General features: G+C 34.7%; 1 protein-coding gene across 1 annotated transcript in view; it reads left to right on the top strand.

Moving 5' to 3' along the window:
- RyR (Ryanodine receptor) overlaps positions 1-19,769 on the top strand; it is a 602,377-nt gene that overhangs the window by 178,670 nt on the left and 403,938 nt on the right. Inside the window, 1 exon segment of the mRNA XM_089093383.1 lies at positions 8,941-9,110. Coding sequence (XP_088949509.1) covers positions 8,941-9,110 — 170 coding nt within the window.

The following is a 19,769-nucleotide window of genomic DNA, read 5'->3' as shown; positions in this document are numbered from 1 at the left end:
TCGCATCCTGGCAGATTGAAAAATTTGATTTTCAGCAGGGACTGCTCAGTTAAGAATAAAAAATCATTCATCGTCGAGATCACCGTTTTTTTATTTTCGTCAATTAGACTGAATAATGATAGTGGAGGAAAATAATAATAACAGGAGTGTTCCGGTGTTGTAGTGTTTCGTGATGATGTGTGCTGATGATGAACTGTACCACCGAAAACGAGCAGCCCACATATGAAAAAAATCCCTGTTCCGTCTCCTTTTTTCAGTCTGAGAAATCCGACCGTCGATCACAACAAGAAGAGAGGCATAAGCAGGAAAAGAGCAGGGAAAGCATGAGCAGGATAAGAAGTACAAAGAGAAAAAGAAATGAAGAAGAGAAGTAGAAAGAGAAAAAGAAATGATATCACCATGGTAGAAAAGCAACAATGTTACAAATTAATTACGTCCATGATTATTATTATCAGTACACTTTCTTAGTTTTGAATGCCCCCAATCAAGATATCAAGATATCTTTTCAAAATGATAATCTCGTCCTTATTTGACACTTTACTTATTTGAGACTTTGACATTTGACACCTTATTTGACACTTATCTGGCACTTGTGGGTCCGGTTTTAACTATAACTTTTCCATCAGTGGTCCAGAAAATTTTCAGTCCAAATTCAGTTTTTGCGTATGCGAATAACGCACATTTAGTTTTGTTAGGCATTCAGTGACATACATTCTAGACCCCTTGAGTTGCTTCCTATTTTTTAAAATCTGCGACCGAACTCTAAGGTTTGAATGTGTCGCTACAGTCGGTCTTGGCAGATTTGACACTCGGCGTCCTATTCTTCGGGCAGAGACAATATCAGGGGCATCTAAAGGAATACCTGGAAATTTCTGCGCGCATAGCTCCATAAGTTTATTTTCTACGTTCTCCTTAATAATAGGGTTCGTGATGACATCTTCTTCGAGGCCGACAAATATCAGTTGGTTGCCTAGCGACGCTTGTGCAAGGGTCTCATTGTGATTTTCTATTGCCCCTTTAATTTCACTGACGCTTTCACAGCATTAGTAGCTATATCGATATCGGAAACAGACTTCTCAGGGGATTTTAAACGCCGGTGGAGTAGCGACAGACTATTGTGAATCTCCGTTTTGATGTTTTCGATGGTGGACTCACTCGCTTCTGTTTTCTGATTTACAACACTCAGTTTGCTGACAGCTGTTTCAACTTCTTGGCTGATTTTTAAGGTTAAGTCCTTTTCGATTTTGTCAGTCCACTGTTTTGTTTTAACTTTCAGTTGCTTTATTTGGTTTGTCAGTATGATTAATTGTTCTTCCGTACTTTTGTTGCCAGAGAACTTCACTTCTGAATCAAAGCACATTGTTCTACCGCCTGCCGTTAGAATCTTCAACTTACTTTTATCCGAACAAGACACATTACATGCCATTGTCTTTCCTTCAGCCGCCTAACCAATTCTTCTTCCTTCGAATCTCTCTCGGCAACTTAATGATTATGTTGTAAATACTGTCCTCAATATGCGCAAAATAATAAAACAACCTTTAATTGCCCCTTTCAAAATTATGATGATTCAAAAATTATTATACTAGCAAGAATATGCCACTTATCATCAACTATCAAGGAGGCACACTTGTGCCTCTATAAAGAGGCGACCCACCACAATGTTAAGCGATTTCAGGTCCTAGAGGTCGCAGAGAGACGGCAGTAATTGCATTTTGTAGCCCAAGCTCAAACTAAGAAACTTGCAAAATTTCATCCTCCTCCGACTTTATCTTCATGGGGTAAACTGGGCCGGAAGTTTGGACCCTCCCACCACAGCCCCCCTTTAATTTAGAGGTTAAGCTTTCCTAGGGCCCGGGAGCTTATCCTCGAAATTTCAGCTTAATCCGATTACTCCTTCCCTGTTTTCAAAAAACCAAATCTAGCCACTTAAAAGTCATTTCTTTTTTTTTTCTTAGCCACGCCTAGAGGCCACAGTTGGCCCCGAATCCGGGTGAATGAGGACTCATTTGAAGCAGAATTCGACCTGTTAGGGCCTGTTGATATTTTCAGACCGAAAAAATTATCCCCAGAATTTACATTTTCGAAAAACCTCGTTTTCCTATATTAGCCCATGTTAATTTTTCCCACCTCAACCCCCCCTTTAACGTTGTCTGATCGTGCTGAAATTTAGAGGATAAGCTTTTCTGGGGCCTGGGAGCTTATCCTCGAAATTTCAGCTTAATCTGATCACTCCTTCCCGGTTTTCCATAAACCACATATCAAGATTTTTGGGAATTTGCTTGCGTCGAAAATAGCTTCAATTTGCTAAACAACAATCACTATTGTGTTTGTATAGTCCAGCGGCTGATACTCCCGACTTTCAGGCGGAAAACCCGGGTTCGATTCACCATCAGAGCAATTTTTTTATATACTTTGAAAAGAAACTCAGTTTCTTTTTTAAATTATTTGAAAAAAATTACGTTTTCTAAAGAGTTAAAGAGGCTGAGTTACAAGGTCGACCCTTAAAACGTACAGGGATTAGGAGGCACAGTTGGGGGGCTGTTAAAGAGGCTGAGTCACAAGTTCGAACCTTAAAACGTACAGGGATTAGGAGGCACCCTGTACGACGTGATTTGAGTATTCAGGAATTAAAAGCCTTAACACAAGAATGTTCAAGAGCGGGGGGTTTGGGGGCGGCAGCCCCCCAACTTTAACTCCTGACACGATCAGCTAACAGTTAGTCAAGCAATAATAAGTAATAAACTGTACAAAAACGTGCAGAAATTATTTGACTCAACGCCTCGCTCTTTACGCTAAAGTTTTTATTGTTTAAAAAAAGAGTTGTGAGAAAGTCAAACTTCAGCGTAAAGAGCGAGGCGTTGAGGAGGGCACAGCCTCTTTCATATACGGAATAATTTCTGTTCGTTTTAAGTTTTAATGTCGCTCCTTACTTTCAGTTTAAAGAATTTTTTTTTTATATTTAAAGGCTGCGAAAGCAGGGGGTTTAGGGGGCGGTAGCCCCCCAACTGTGCCTCCTAATCCCTGTACGTTTTAAGGTTCGACCGTGTAACTCAGCCTCTTTAACTCTTTAGAAAACGTAGTTTTTTTCAAATAATTATTTTTACGTTGACATTCTCTTTTAGTGATATCATCTCTGGAAATCTCACTCTCGTATATCCATCATTACAAAAGCTGAATCTTTTTGGTACTCCAAAGAAATTTAATCTGTCAGCGCCATGGAAATGATAGCATACGCTTCCAACGGTCTTAACACTACTGCTTGTTTTGTAGTTTAATTCTTTGTCCTTGTCAGCATTCAGAGCTACAATAACACTGTCATGTGCACACATTTTCTTGAAATACTTCATCTTCACTTTTCAATAATACGTAAGTGTTTATTCTTCCTATGCACAATTAATATTGATCAGCGTGGCGAGCCACTCTAAGTGAATCTAATCGAACGTTACTTGAAAAGCAGTTAACTAAATGTAACCTAGATTAAAATTCAATTATGCTGCAATCTATAACTAAAGATAGAAGCATTTGAGGTAATGAAAACGTGTTACCATCTAGATATATTTTTATGCGGCTGTCTCCATAGTATTTTGTGGCTGGTCATCGAAAGAAGTTAGTTTATTGTATATTTTCAATCAATATTAATTGTGCAGTGGAAGGATAAACACGTATTATTTGAAAAAAGTGAAGACGAAGTATTTAAAGAAAGTGTGTGCACATGATAGCGTTATTGTAAGACTGAATGCTGACAAGGACAAATATTTGAACTATGAGACAAGCAGTAGTGGTAACACTATAGGAAACGTATGAGTGCATTGTCATGACAGTGAGAGATTATATTTCTTTGGAGTAGCGAAAAAATTCAGCTCTTATGATGGTGGGTATGTGAGTGTGAGTTCTCCAGAGACGATATCACTCACAGAGAATGGAAACATAAAAATAATAGTTGATGAGGAAGGGTATCTTCTTGCTAGTGCTTGTGGTAACACGTTACCCAGTGATTAACCCTATCATAATTATTACCTGAGTGTTATTAACTGAGCGTTTTAGGGAAATGTTTACAAGTGGTGTTAATTTTCATAATTACTCGACTAGAACATCAACACTAGTTCTGCGACCTCAGGCTATTACAAAGCGATCCTTTTTTTCCATAAGACATGTTGGCCCTCGGGTGTGGGAACCATTAACGCAGGCAATTTCAACAATTGATGAGCTAAATGAATTTCGCAGTAAATTAAAAGGACAGTGTTTGTCTACATATGAGTTTTAATCCTTGCTGGGCGAATTTTCTCTCAAGTTATTGTGACACTTTTTTGGGGGGAGGGCGACGAGGAGGTAGAATAGAAGAATGATTTTTAGTTTTGTGTCTTCGGTATCCAATTAGGTCGTGAAATTTTTAGAACTTAATTTATTTCGTTTATTTTTATTCATTTATTTTCTTATTATTATTATCTTTTTGCCCTTTTTTTTGGGGGGGGGGCTAAGTATGGCTGGTAGTAATTGTGTATGTAGGGTTTTGTAAAGGTTGATGTCTGCCCATACAAGTTTAATAAACTTCGGGTTTTGTTGTTAATGTGTTTTATTTTTTTTTTAATAAAACCGTTTCTCTCTCTCTCTCATAAGCTTTCGAGCATTAGCATTCAACTGAAGGTCAAAAGAACAGAGGCGTATTCCTTTACCAATATCATAAGCCATATCTTGTCTACGTGCCGGAACCGTTACCTGTCTAAAAATAGTGTGGTAACAGACCGTCAAATTGCAGGCAAAATAAAAAGGGTGTTGGCAAATAATATCACCAAGGAATATAAAGACGAATCGATGAAAAAAAAAGCCAGCTAACGTAACTACTACCATTGAGAACTTAGCAAAAGATAAAGTCAATGATTCCAATAATACAAATGAGAAAACTCATATTGAGTCTATATTTGAGACCATCTTAAAAGTTGTATATGAAAGCGAAATGGAATAAGTGCCCTATCAAGAAAAACATGGTGAACCATTTTATGGACCGTATTCAAAATAATTAAATTTTTATATGATGATATTGATATAATGTTACATTGTATATGTCATTATTTCAATAAAAAATATCTCAATTCATTACTTTGTTATGTTTCCATTATTTTTAGGGTATGCTAGCAACTCCAACGTTTAGAATGCTTGTTCAAAAACTCAGAGATGCAAGAACAGGAATTTGGGATATGGACACTATTAATTCTAATATGAACCCGTTAAAAGTCCCTTTAGTTTTCTAAATCAATGAAGGTTTGTCAGAGTATATTCCCTGATTCAAGCTTTTATTTAGTGTTGGAATTCAAACATTTCACTTTCCCTGATTCAAGCTTGTTTCTAGCATTTAATATCAAACTTTTCCTTAAAACAAGCCAATTGCAAGACAAATCATTGATTTCACAACCTATTTTCCTATGGTCACCTTCCAAACATATTTCCTTGACATAACCTCTGTACCTGTGTGTTTAAGTGGGTGTTTGCTTGTTTCTCTGTCTTTGTTTGTCTGTCTGAATCTGTATTTTTTGTATGTGTTTTTGTTTCTACCACTCTCTGTGTCTGTTTGTCTGAGCGGGTGTTTGTTTGTACTCTCTCTCTCTCTCTCTCTCTCTCTCTCTCTCTCTCTCTCTCTCTCTCTCTCTCTCTCTCTCTCTCTCTCTCTCTCTCAGTGGCTGTTTGCTTGCATTGTGTCTGGTTTCGTCTGTCTGTTGTGTCCGTTGTGTCTGTCTAAAATGCAATAAAGGATTCTCGTTATATCAGGCGAGATTTTGATAATGTAGTGCAAGATGTTTGATAATATCAGACAAAATGTTGGTAATGTCACAGAAGACTTGGAAACACTTGGCTGAAATCATTATCAACAGCACAACCTATTATCACATGGCAACCTTCCAAAAAAATCATTTGACAGAACCATTTGCTAAGAACCTGTCAAATTTACCTAGGAATAATTTCAAATTTTCTATGTCAACCTCCTTACCAACATATCATGTCTAATTATAATTTGAACTTGTTAAAAAAAACCTTCAATTATAAAAATCAGTGGAAGTTTCTAAGGTTACATTCCTTGATTCAAGCTTGTTTCTAGCATGTAATATCAAACGTTTCCTTAAAACAAGCCAACTGCAAGACAAATCCTTGATTTAAGTCCGTGATTTTTCTCAATTTTTTACCAATTTAACAATCTATTACCTATGACCCCCTTCCAAAATATTCACTTGACATAACCATTTGCTTAATCACCTGTCAAATTTATGTAGACATCATTTCAAATGTCCAATTATAATATGAACCTGTTAAAAACCAGTAGAATAACCATTAAATCATTGTAAGTCTTACACAATTTTTACTGTGGTGTCACCTACAGGCTCAATATGCGTTTTGACATTGGTATTATTGGGTTCATTGATTACATCTATTGGTATACAATCAATGATACTAATAATGCTTACATGCGCATTGTTTTTCTTCGATTCGTCTTTATACTCCTTCATGATATTTTCTGCCAATACCCTTTTAATTTTGCTTTCGATTTTACTGTCTATTACTACATTATTTTTACACAGGTAACAGTTATGACACGTAGATAAGATATGGTTAATGACATTGGTGCAGCATTAGGCCTCTCTTTTTCCCTTAGCTTTCATTTGAAAGCTATTACCAGAACGTTCCTGATAGGGTCTATAAACAGGTAACGTGTTACCATAAGCACTAGCAAGAAGTTGCCCCTGACCATTGACTACTATTTTTATGCTTGCATTTGTTTTGACTGTTATCATCTCTGGAAATGTTACTATCGCTTATCCACGATCAGCAATGTTGAATTTTTTTCGGTAGTCCAAAGGAATCTAATCGCTCATTGTCATGACAGTGCACACACACGTTTCAAATAATTTTACCACTAGTACTTGTTTCATAGTTCAAATATTTGTCTTTGTCAGTGTTCAACGCAACGATAACTTTATCATGTGCCACACTTTTTTGAAATATATCATCTTCACTTTAAAAAAAAACATGATGCAAGTGTCTATCCTTCCAATTTGCACAAAATACTGATTGAAAACATACAATAAACTAGGTAGTGTCGATGACCACCCATAGAGTCCCACGGGAACAGCCGGATAAAATCAGATATTTGTTCACCTGTCAAAAAATTTTTAATTCTAAAGAAATTGTAAGTCCAAAACATTCTCGGTCCCCGAAAATTTTAAGTCTCCCCCCCCCGCCTCAAAAAAAATTATCCAAAAAAGGGAGGCGAAAATTTGGGAGATGAGTATTGGGTGCCCCTTGGAGGTGGAAGATGGATGACCATAAAAAAGATCTCACTAAAAAAATGTCATAGCAATTGATTCATGGGTGATATAAGTTCGCTTGTTTACTATACCCATGCGCATGTCATAAGAAAAAAAAGGGCAGAAGGTTTGTTGATTTTGATTCATTAAAATTTGATTTGTATTATAGAATTGGTCCGATGTACTTTACCCAAGTGCGTGTCATAAAACCAGTTTCATTCAACCCAATAACAAATATATTCTTATAATTTTCATGACCTGAATATGTGCTCATGTAAGTATGCAAATGAGGTTTAGTGTATATACAATGAGGTTTAGGGTATATTCTTTAGCGCCTCAGGCTGTAAGCTCCGGAGTATTGTCCCCCATACTACTGAGAGGGGCATAGAGGAGGGATTATCCATTGAAAAACAACAAATTAATACACTTAATTCCCGTCCCAGCACAACAAAATTGTAGCAAAATCCCCAAAAGTACGCAGAAATTATGTCAGAATTAATAAACGAATTGCACGTTAAATTATAAGTCTCAACTTATAAGCTTCAATCTATTTTCTTCCCTTTTCTCCATTAACATAGAAGAGGTTCTCAAGGATCTGCAAATGGAGTGCGTTGATTTGCAATGTAAGTCAGACCAAAAGAAAAGGATTAACCCTTTATTACAATTCTATTGCCACTATTTTCCCAGAGAAAACTATTCTGACATTAATCTACAAGCACTTCGTTTTGCATTACTTTTTGGTAGTGCATACATATGTGTACAAATGTTCTCTAGGATGAAGCTCATGAAGTGTTCTATGTGAACCCGAATCACCATCATTTATGGGAAGGGTTTGCAACGAGTTGCTACCACATCAATCTAATCAAATCTTGGACGCAAAGTTGCCAGATTGCACCATTTGAGCGCTTTTTGAGGCGGTTGCGTATTAAATTTTTCAAATTGGCGCATTTTCTGGGGGAAAATCGTCCGGGCATTTTCACTCGAAAAGTTGTGCTTTCAGTTTATTTCCACTTTTATGGCGGTATAATTTTAAACAAGACATCTGGCACCACTGATTGGACGCCATGTTCATGAGAAGCAGTGTCGGGTGTCGCAGTGATAGGTAAAAAATAAATTATTTCGATATAACAATTTCAATTACATTTTAAGCTAAAATTTATATTAAATATAAAAGGGTTAAGAATACTTTTATATTGTTTAATTTAGATTTTAGAACTAAAGTATACACGAAAAAAAGGCATATTTAGTATAATTTTAAAAATAACTTGAATAATTTACGATTAATATTCTAATAAAAGTAACATCAATATATTAGTTATTTTATGCATAAATTAACTCACTTTTGAGATCCTATTTAATGCGTATAAAATTGAATTGTATGACCAGCAAACCAATTCACTCTAATAACAATGGTCCTTTTCCAAAAAAGGTTGGACACGCCTGGTCCAAACGAACTAGCTTCGTTCTCGAATTTTCAGTCCATTGATATTGCCGTATATGAGTAAGATCTTGTTTATTAGGAATTTATTGGAGCTTTAACGCTCCTCTTTATTTTTAGATGTCCTTTTAATCAGCTTATAATCAGTATAGATTACATCATACACTTTACTGTGTACATTAAGGTCTATCAGTCTTTCTTTTTTAGCCGCGATTATCAAAGGGAATCATACAAACTGTGCTCAATTTGCCCAGTCTCATCGGCTAAATTGGCTATTTAGCAGACTCGGGTCCCAGGCATCTGGAGAAGGCACGGGGATGCTTGATGTACTACATTGTGTGCTTATTGATTCACCAGAAGCTTTGAATATGATGAAGGTAACATGTAAATTAAGCTTTTTCTTAGAGCAGAGCTTTTAATTTAAGAAACTTCAACCGTATGAAGATGAGTATATATTATAATCCAAATTCTACCTCAGATTGCATAGAACGTTCTCCTCTAGGGGGTTTACAATCTATGACTGTCCTTTTGATGAGTGGAGTCCTCAGATATCTTTGAAGTCTAAAAATGGCACCATCCAGACAACTCCAAGCAGTGGCTTCATGGGCACCCATAAGGGGGAGGGAGGGGGTGCCAACCCTCCCCCCCCAAAACTGGATGAATGACGGTGTCATATATTTGTATTAATTTAAAAAAACTTTTTCCAAAGAATAAGTTTTCAAAGAAAAATAAAGAGGTTCATTAAGCCAAAAATTAAATTCAAAACGAACAGGAATTATAATAAATAGCCGAGTCAAACTCAAGACGAGCAAACATTAACATTACTAGGGCAGAAAACCCCCATGTCTTCTCAAGACCAGAGCCTGCCTTAGGCTTTACTGAAAAAAAAAACAAAAAAAAAACAAACAAATGGCGGTGGATTGTCAGTTTAATGTATCAATACGGATATTTATTCCTTAAAATAAAAAAAAGGGTAAAAAAGTGCCTTAAAAAAAGTTTTTTGCTTATTTAAGTAAAAAAAGTGAAAACATTTATACATATTTTGTTTTCAGTAAAGCGCAAAATATGTTCTGGTCTTGAGAAGGCATGAGGGTTATCAGCCGTACTAATGTTTATTTTTAATCGCTTCGAGTTTGACTTGGCTATTTATTCTAATTTCTGTTCATTTTGAGCTTCATTTATTTATTGATAGTGATTTGTGGTAGTTTTACGCTTGGATGATCACTTAACTTCATTTCTGCCCATTTTTGGCTAAATGAAGTTCTTTACTTTTCTTTGAAAAATTTGTTTTATGGAAAAAGTTTTTTTTAGATGAATTTCTGTTTGTTTTTTATTGACAAAGTCATTTTCATGAAAAAAATAGTATTTTATATCTTTTCGGTTATTTTTTCCTATAAAAATCCATAGTTTGGTATAATTGTGAGGGTTTGACATTCCCAATATCCCTAAAGACATAGTTGCTGGACCGTTCTACTGTAATGAACAAAATAATTGTGTCAAAATTTTGACTTGATGTGTTTGGGAAATAAATCAGCTTGAGAGATGGGCTGATTGCCCCCCAATCTCTTTTTACTCTTAGAAAGGACCCTGTAACTTCTAATTTTGAATCGAATTAGCTTCTTTAAATGTTTCAATAATATTTCTAGCTATTATAGAGTGGTGCTATCTATGATATTGCTTATATACCTTTTTGAAAACTTGCATATCCACAGTTTTTCGTTTCATTGGAACACTAACTAAACACTTCCTAGAAGTTTTACCTTAATACTCTTAGCGTCATTAGTTACAATAACTGTAGTTGTAGTACTAAAAGTATACGCATAGTGCCTTTTGGCTAGTTCAAAATCCCCCATAACTTACTCCTAAAGGTCTAACTTAATAATGTAAGTGGTTTTTGAGATATTGCTTTGTCAGCTTTTTGGAAGTCCACATACTCATAGTTTGTTTTGATCTAGTTAAACATCCCCCTAAATATTTCTTATATTTGATTACTAAAGACATTGTTATATTCTCTTTGGACTGTTGGCTACAAAACGGCTATCTCACAATTTCAATCGAATATGTTTGGGGAAAAGAGGACATCAGGGAGGGGGACATTTTCTCTCCATCACGCTTGACTCTTAAAATGAAATTAGAACTATGCATTTCTAATCAAATGGCCTCCTCTAAAGTCCACAAGACCACCTCTTCATAAAAAGCTTAGGCTACGCCCCCCCGGGGCATAACTTACAACCCTTACCCCAGACTCTGAGTGATTGTGTCAACCCCAAAGGCTGTGTTATGAGATATTTGGACTTTTTTGAACAAATGGGTATCTCAAAATCTCAATCGGATACATTTAAGGAAAATATGACGTGGGGTTGGGGTCTAGCTGCCCTCCGATAAAATAAATTTGACTCTTAAAAATGGCTCTTCAACTTCCAATTTCCGGTCCAATGAGCCCCCACCGAAGTTTATACGACCACCGTTTCCATAAGAACTTTAAATACCCTCAGGGCGTACCTTACAGCCCTTGCCCTGAGGACTGTGAGGGGGTTATCATCCTCAAAGACATAATTTCTGGACTTTTAAACTACGTCAAACAAAATAACTATCTCAAAATTTTGAATGGAAGTGTTTTTGGAGGTCATGGGTGTGGGAGGGGATGGTTGCCCTCCAATCACTTTTGACTATTAAAGGGGGCACTAGCCCTTTCAATTACCTATTGACTTAGCCCTTTTCGAAGTTCTACGACAACAAATGGCCATCTTAAAATTTCTATCAGATGCGTTTCGGGAAAATACAACGTGTGTGTGTGTGTGGGGGGGGGGGGGTATCTGCCTTCTGATCACTTTGACTCTTAAAAAAAACGCTATAACTTCGGATTATCAATCCAATGAGCCCTCTTTTAAGTTTATACGATCACCATTTCTATAAAAACCTTATATACCCCCAGGGTGTAACTTACAACCCTTGCCCTGAGGTCTATATGGGGGGGGGGAGGGTTATTCTCAAATGTATAATTTCTGGACCTTTCAACTACACTGAACAAAATGGCATCTCAAAAATTATGATTGAATGTGTTTGGGGAAATGATGTGGATACAGGAGGGGGCTGGTTGACCTCCAATCACTTTTGACTGTTGAAAAGGCCGGTAGAACTTCTGATTACCAACCAACCAAGGCCTCTCTGAGGTTTATGCGACCACCCTTTCTATAAAAAAACCTATATCCCCCCACGGCATAGCTTACAACTCTTGCTGTGAGGGCTGTGTGTGTGTGTGGGGAGGGGGGGGGGTGTCATTCTCAAAGTCATAATTTCCAGACCTTTAAACTACGCTGAACAAATGGCTATCTCAAAATTTTGATTGGATGTGTTTAGGGAATTGATTGACGTAGGGAAGGGGGAGCTGGTTGCCCTCTATGAGCTCGTTTTGAAGTTCCTATGATATTTCTTTCTATAAGAAGTGCCCTGGTCTAAAAAAAAAAAAAACATTATATTGTGCCCACATCGCTCTTTACTTAGACAGCGCTATCACGCTACCTATGACATTTTGTCATGAAATTTCTATTATACAGCACTGGAAGTGCCGATTAGACCAGGTAAGCCCCCCCCCCTAAAATTCAGCCTATGGGCACCTATGCGTGGCTTGCATTCAAGCTGTATTTGAATCACCTTCATGATTTACGTTTCAAACAGTTCGTGGTAACGAATTGTAGGTAAGGAGTAACCCAGCTCAATAGTACCCGAAACTCTAAAAAACGGAATTTTTATAGCCACAGATGTATCAAAACAATCGGATGTGTATGCTGATTTCAAATATACAAGTTTCAAGAAGTTTAATCTTACACATCAAAGGTTACAAGCCTGAGAAAATTTGCTTGATTTTTGAAAAAAGGGGGAAACATCCCTTAAGTCATAGAATGTTAATGAAAATCACACCATCAGATTCAGAGTATCAGATAACCCTCCTGTAGAAGTTTCAAGCACCTATCTGAGAAAATGGGAAATTTGTATGTTCTGCCAGAAGAAAGATCACGGATGTGTGTTTTTTTCCAGGGATGATCGTATCGACCCAGTGGTCCTGGAATATCGTGAGAGGGATGATTCAAACGGAAACTAAAAGTTCTAGTGCCCTTTTTAAGTGACCAAGAAAATTAAAGGGCAACTAGACTTCCTCCCACGCCCCTTTTTTCTCAAAATTGTCTGATCAAAATTTTAAGATAGCCATTTTGTTTAGCATAGTTGAAAGGCCGAATACCTATGCAATTGGGGATATCATGGCCAAATCCCCCCACAGCCCCCGGGGAAAGGTCTCTAAGTTACAAAATGTGGTATTGTTTACGTATAGTATTTGTTATTGAAAAGTATGAATACATTTTTTTTGGGGGGGGGGGATTTCTGCAGGTGGTATTTTTCATAGGGGATAATTTTCCTTAGGGAAGTTTCCAGGGGGTGAATTTTTCAGGGGAAATTTTACACTGGGGGTATTTGACAAAATTCCTATACGAAATTCTTCTTATATCTTGCTTTCTCTTTGTCAACTCAATTTTACGCGTGGAGATGCTAAGGGTAATTGTCCGGGATACACTTCACCAGGATTGAATTGTCTAAAGAATAAATCCTTGGGAAGGAGGGATTTTTCCGTGGAGAAGTAGCCAGATTTCCTGGCATTATTTAAACGATCAGAAATTAAATAAAAAAAACAAGTTTTTTCAACTGAAAGTAAGGAGCAACATTAATACTTGAAACGAACAGGAATTATTACGTATATGAGAAGAATCACTCCTCCACAACACCTAGCTCTTTACGCTAAAGTTTCAATTCTGTCCGAATCGTTTAAGAACACTTTCTGAAATACTACTGTATGTTCGATTAATTAGAACAATAAGAAGCTTTTTATTTAAGTACACAACAAATTTTACCCTAAAGAGTGACGTGTTGTGGAGGAGTAACCCCCCTCATATACATAACAATTTCTGTTCGTATTAAGTTTTAATGTTGCTCCTTACTTTTCAGCTGAAAAAACGTGTTGTTTTTTTTTATTTAATTTATTAAAGCAACGTCAAATAACCACTTTCAAAGTCAATAATAGCTAGTATGGAAAACAGTTAGTATTGCCTATGCGGGTTTGAAAAATTCCAAAGCAGCTGGGGACAACACTCACGTGGGAGAGCGTAAGCATTGAAAATGGAATAAAAAGGGATTTCCAAGTCTTTCTCTTGAGGCAAATCCGACTTACTTTTTATTCCGAGTATTTTAAGTTTTAACTTCCGAGATATATCCCTTGATTTTTTGTGACTTGAAACTTCTTAAATGTTTTTTGCATCTTAATAATAGCAGTACCGGTATTTTAAAATTGACAAAATTTCCTTCCAGGTTTTAAAAACTAAATACATTTTTTTTTAACTTTAAGACATTTTTAACTTTAAAAAGTAAAGCGTTTATACATTAACCTTGAAAAAGTATTTTACTACTTTTTGAAAAGAAACTTTCCGTAACCAAGGCTTGTTTTCTTCATCGTAAAGTTTTTTTAAGAAAACTTTTGGGGGTCTAAAATTTAAAGTGTTTTATTTTTTTGTTCAAAAATAGACTATAACATTAAAAATATACAAAATCCTTTTCTAATACATATTTGAAATTCTTCATTTTCTTTCCGTTATTCGCCGTCCTTTGGTCTATACTGAACACAGTATATAAATAATACAGTATGATCGTTCCCTTTCTCACCAATTATAAAAACCTGGACCGAGGTGCGAGTGCTCCGGAGAACGTAAAAACATAAGCGACATTAGATCTTTTAACGGGTAGACAAGTCAAATTTCTCTTGAACTCGGAACTTGGCTTCAACGTTGTAACACTAAATTTTAAAGAATCTAATTTTAAATTAATTTATTCCAATACATATATGAAAATCGGTAATTAGAAGTGCAATGTTATTATTAGATGTTTTTAGGAATTACAAGTAGGTTTCGAAGTCTTGAGTTGGTTTCAAAGGCATTTTGAGAAAGTTTCTGCCAAAATACATGTTCCAGTGTAATTGGACTGCTGATTGCACATAAAATGAGAGGAGCTGTTTGTACGCGCCGATATATATATATATATATATATATATATATATATATATATATATATATATATATATATATATATATATATATATATATATATATATATATATATATATATATATATATATATATATATATATATATATATATATATATATATATATATATATACATATGTGTGTATATATATATATATATATATATATATATATATATATATATATATATATATATATATATATATATATATATATATATATATATATATATATATATATATATATATATATACATATAAAGATTTTCAAACAGAGGTGTTTATTCTTTAAGTTCAGGAAAGGTCTAAGAATTTTATAAAAAAAAAAACTTTCATACGAACCGAAAATAGCTCTTATCTCGGCTCTCCGCCAAAACAAGTAATTAGCCTTTTTCAAGTCAAACACGAACTACCATCTGATAAAATATATATCACGACGTGAAAATAACAAAATGAAAATGATAAACCATCACAGCTATTCCACCAATTATTAGAAGACAAACAAAGATCTTTAATCAAATTTCGAATGACATTTCTATGGCCCAAAAAAAGAGTATAAACGAGGAAAAATTAAATGAAAGTTAAAGAAATTAAAAGGAAAATAAAATAAAATGGAAATTAAAGGGAATATTTTTCCTTACCAATACAAAAACCAATATGAAAAAGTTTTGACGTTCCATGGCGCAATATTACTATCTAAAACCACAGACTGTTGTGCAACCTAATAGATAATCTGTGCTAAAACTGTTAGGTTGCCCCTTTGCGGTAAAATGTTTTGTGGCAAATTTTAAATACTCTCACCACTTCGTGGATCCCTCTCCACTATGAAATTTATTTCCTTGTTGCAGTATTGATCAGAAGTTAACACTATAAATTTCCTTATTTTGACAAATTTCATCAGACCCCCCCCCCCTGTTTAGAAATCCTACATAGGCCAATCACTTAAGTCCACTGTATATGAATAATAGATTAAGTCATAATTTGTATATAAATTAAATCATACCTGTGAGATGAGACAGTTGCAAACCACTTCGCCGGCTCACCAAGTTTCTTTCCGCTTTCGCAATTACGAATAATACAATTTCTAACCATTTTTCGGTGACTTACAAATACACACTTACCCGCTAATAAAAGAGTAAGTGGGAGGAGCTATTTGTACGCACCGAGAATGAAGCGCCAAAAATCATCAGCCTTGAACTTACTGTGTTATTATCTTTATACAATGATACTGAAATACCCTGGACGTAACTCCTTTCCTGCTTTCATATTCTTTTTCGTTTTCTTCAAAATCAAACCGAGTGGGTTTTTTTCGTGCTCCTGAAAAGACAATAAAAAATCAATAACATTTCTTTTTTTTTACCCCAAGATCCCTGCTTATCCTTAATTTAATTCATCACAACTTCACTATAATTTTTTTTTACTTTACTGCTTATCTATCTTACCTCTTACTAGGCATTCCATAGCTTTGTACCTATCTAATTCCTCAAATACAGAAAATTTTCTCTCCTGATGCATTTTATCTACCTTTTTCCTAAAAAGACTTTTTTTTAACAATTTCCCCATCAATACGATTCTCCATCCGTTAAATTAGGATATAACAATTTCAAATTCACATTTTAGCTACCCACGGCGGCAAAGGACTGCTCCCATTCATTAGGCCTGTAACATATAGACCTAACATTAAAATACAAATTTACAATGCATATACATTTTTGAACTTTAAAATGCTTTCACTTTTCTTAAAATATATTTCACTACATTTACATAAAAAAAAATAAAAAAACATAACACCGAATTTTTCTTTTTTTAATACATCACATTTCATCACATTCTACTCTCGATGGGCCTTGTGTTATTGGGTAACTACAACAAAACTTTGATAAATTTCCTAGAAATCAAACATTTCACAATCCAGGCAAATCGTATCCCCCTCAAAATATGAAATAAATTCCAGTAATTCAAATTAAATTTCAAACAGTCATCCAAAAAAAAAGAAAAAAAACTTCAAATCTAAACTCTGTAATCTAGAAACTCATGCAAAATCCTATGTTATTTCTATATTCCCTAAAATTATAATCAATCATTAGCCCCATACTTTCAAAATATTCAATAACATTTAAATCTTGAAGCTAACTATTATAATCTAAGAATTCTAATCAAACTCTAAAATCAAACAGTTTATTAAAATTTAAAGTGTTTATACATTAAAATTGAAGAAACTATCTTCTTCACTAAAAAAATCACTGTTTTGTAAATTTACATTTTCTGCATTGAAAAATACTGCAAAGAAACTTTATGGAGTATTATAAGCTAAAATATTTATTCATTTAATTCGAAGAAATTCTTTAACCTTACAAAAACCTGTAATGGCAAATTTCCCTTTGTAACAACAAAGTTTTGAAAAGAAGCTTTTTGGAATTTTAAAATATAAATGCTTGTATAAGCTTTGAAGAACTTTTCTTCTATATTAAAGATAAAGCTTTCTCTAACTCTATGTGTTAAGTACCTAAATATTTTGTAAAAAAAAAAAACTTTTCGGAGCATCAAACTGTACAGTATTTAATCATTAACTTTGAAAAAAAAGTTCTTTACCTTAAAAAAAAAAAAATTGGAACCTAATTGTTTTGTACTGTCCTTCTTTTACTGAACCAATTATAAAGTTTCTTCCATTTCTTTTTTTCTACTTAAACCAACGGACCAACGGACTACTTAAACCAACCCTTGAATAACCATAACTACAAAGACAGTATCAAAGCCAAATGTTCAAAAGGTCAATTTGACTATTTTCTTATCTTTTCTTTCTGTGTCCGTAATAATTTTTCTTAGAAGTTTTGAGTAATATTTGAAATGCGCATTCTTTTATTGAGGTTAATTTGTTTTTTCATTGAGACTGCCCATAGCCTCCATTTTAGCAGATCAGAACTAAACATAAACATTGGAGCTAGACTAAATGCCATTATTTGGAACCAAACCTATGGCCTTTTTTTCCACCTTCGAATCCACTTTTGATAGCTTTTGAAGCTTGACTTCCCTTGTGAAAGTGTCCCAAAAGTTTTTTCCATTTCTGTGTACAGTTTGAAACTGAATAAAAAAAAGCATTAAAGAATTATTTATTTTTTCTAATTTTGATTTCTCTATAAGTTCTTTAAACAGCTTTATGACAAAAAAACATTCGAAGAAATAGGCTAATTCAACCAATCAATTTGATATTATTTACTAGGTTAACTTTGAATAACCTGACTAAGTAAACATTAGCCTATTATAATGACAACAAGGGGGGAATTGATCTTGGGTAATAGGGCTTGGGAGCTAGGCTATTGATTTCAAAAGTAAAGTTTGTAGAAGCGGACCTAAACATGAGCTAAATATTATAAAAAAGACAACAGGGGAGTGGGATCTACTTCAAAGCAGTAGGCTAATTCAACCGATCAAGTTGACATCATTTGTTTGGTAAATCTGGAATAACCTGATCAAACATTATAATAATGAGAACAGGAACAGGTGGGAATTTATCTTAGGAAAGAGGGCTTGGGACCTAGGCTGTTCATTTCAAAGAAACAACAAACACCAAAAACATTTTTACCTGATTCATTCAGTGTATTTGCCACTTCCTTCCAAGCATTTTCTTTAACTGCCAGGTCCTTATATTTCTTACCTTTCATGTCATACAAAACAGGAAATGATTTAACACTTATTATTAAGTCTCCTCGTCCGTATTTATTTTCTCTTTCTTAATAATATTGTAATTGAAATAATAATAAAAGTGGGTAGAGTTAATATTTGAAGGAAAAATGCTCAGAATAAAAAAAACTAAATATGCTCTTCCTCAAAAGAAGCCTTGAAGGCCCTCATTTTTCTGTTCAGGAGTTAAAGTTGGGGGCTGCCGCCCCCGAGACCCCCGCTTTTGAAGATTCTTGTGTTAAGGCTTTTAAAGGTTTTAAGATTTTCGTTTTTTGACAAAAAAAAACTTCTGGGAAAGAGCTGGAATTTTCGGAAGCTTGCAGTCGGTCTTGTCAGGTTAAGAGAACTATTTTGATCTAATTTAATAATGAAATACTATGCTTTTAGGAATTTCAAAAATTAACATGGGCTCTTATAGGAAAACGAGGTTTTTCGTAAATGTAAATTTGGGGGATAATTTTTCCTCCTTTCCTCCATAAGTTATGTTCCTCCTTTCGCTTGTCCTTCACAATCCATATATACTCTTTCTCTCTCTCGCTCTCTCTCTCTCTCTCTCTCTCTCTCTCTCTCTCTCTCTCTCTCTCTCTCTCTCTCTCTCTCTCTCTCTCTCTCTCTCTCTCTCTCTCTCTCTCTCTCTCTCTCTCTCTCTCTTTCTCACTTTGATAAGAAACAATGCTTGAATTTTTGTTTTTCCAACATCCCTGTTTATTAGAAACTAAGAATGAAAATGCGGCATTGTGACCATAGTCCTACCGATTTAACTCGAATCAATGAAATAAATAGTTCTGAAGGGTTGTCTGCAGTTTTACTTTTTTTTTTTTTTTTACCTAAATAGTAATCATGGTCGTCAGAATCAGTCTGTAAAACCTATGGATTCAAGTAGATCCTAACATTTCAAGTAGGGACGGCTATGCTTCTGATAATATATGTTCTGTTATTTTCCAAAAAAAATATAAAAGGAAATAGTTGCTCAAAGTTTGGACAGTCTATTGATTAATGTGCTTTATGTTTCCAGGCGAAATTAGGGTTTTACTTTTCCCTCTTTAGATTCTTTTAAAGGTATTTTCAGAATGTTGACTTAGAAGAAAAAAAAAACAAGGAAAAGAAGCTTTTAAGAGGTATATGGGATAGATTAGATAAACAAAGATTTTCTTTTACAGTTATTTGTTTTTTTTTTGTGTGTGTGTAAAAACTGTTTCTGAATGCGATATTTAAAGAAAACAGTTTTAAAGGCTAAAATTGTGATATGAGCGGTCTAAAATAAATTG

This window comes from Artemia sp. Qi Xiang Cuo, chromosome 8 (genome assembly GCF_049724085.1).
Source record: "Artemia sp. Qi Xiang Cuo chromosome 8, ASM4972408v1, whole genome shotgun sequence".
In the NCBI taxonomy this organism is placed as follows: Eukaryota; Metazoa; Arthropoda; class Branchiopoda; order Anostraca; family Artemiidae; genus Artemia; species Artemia sp. Qi Xiang Cuo.
Note: the sequence above shows the minus strand (reverse complement) of the source record. Positions and strands in the feature narration are given on the sequence as shown.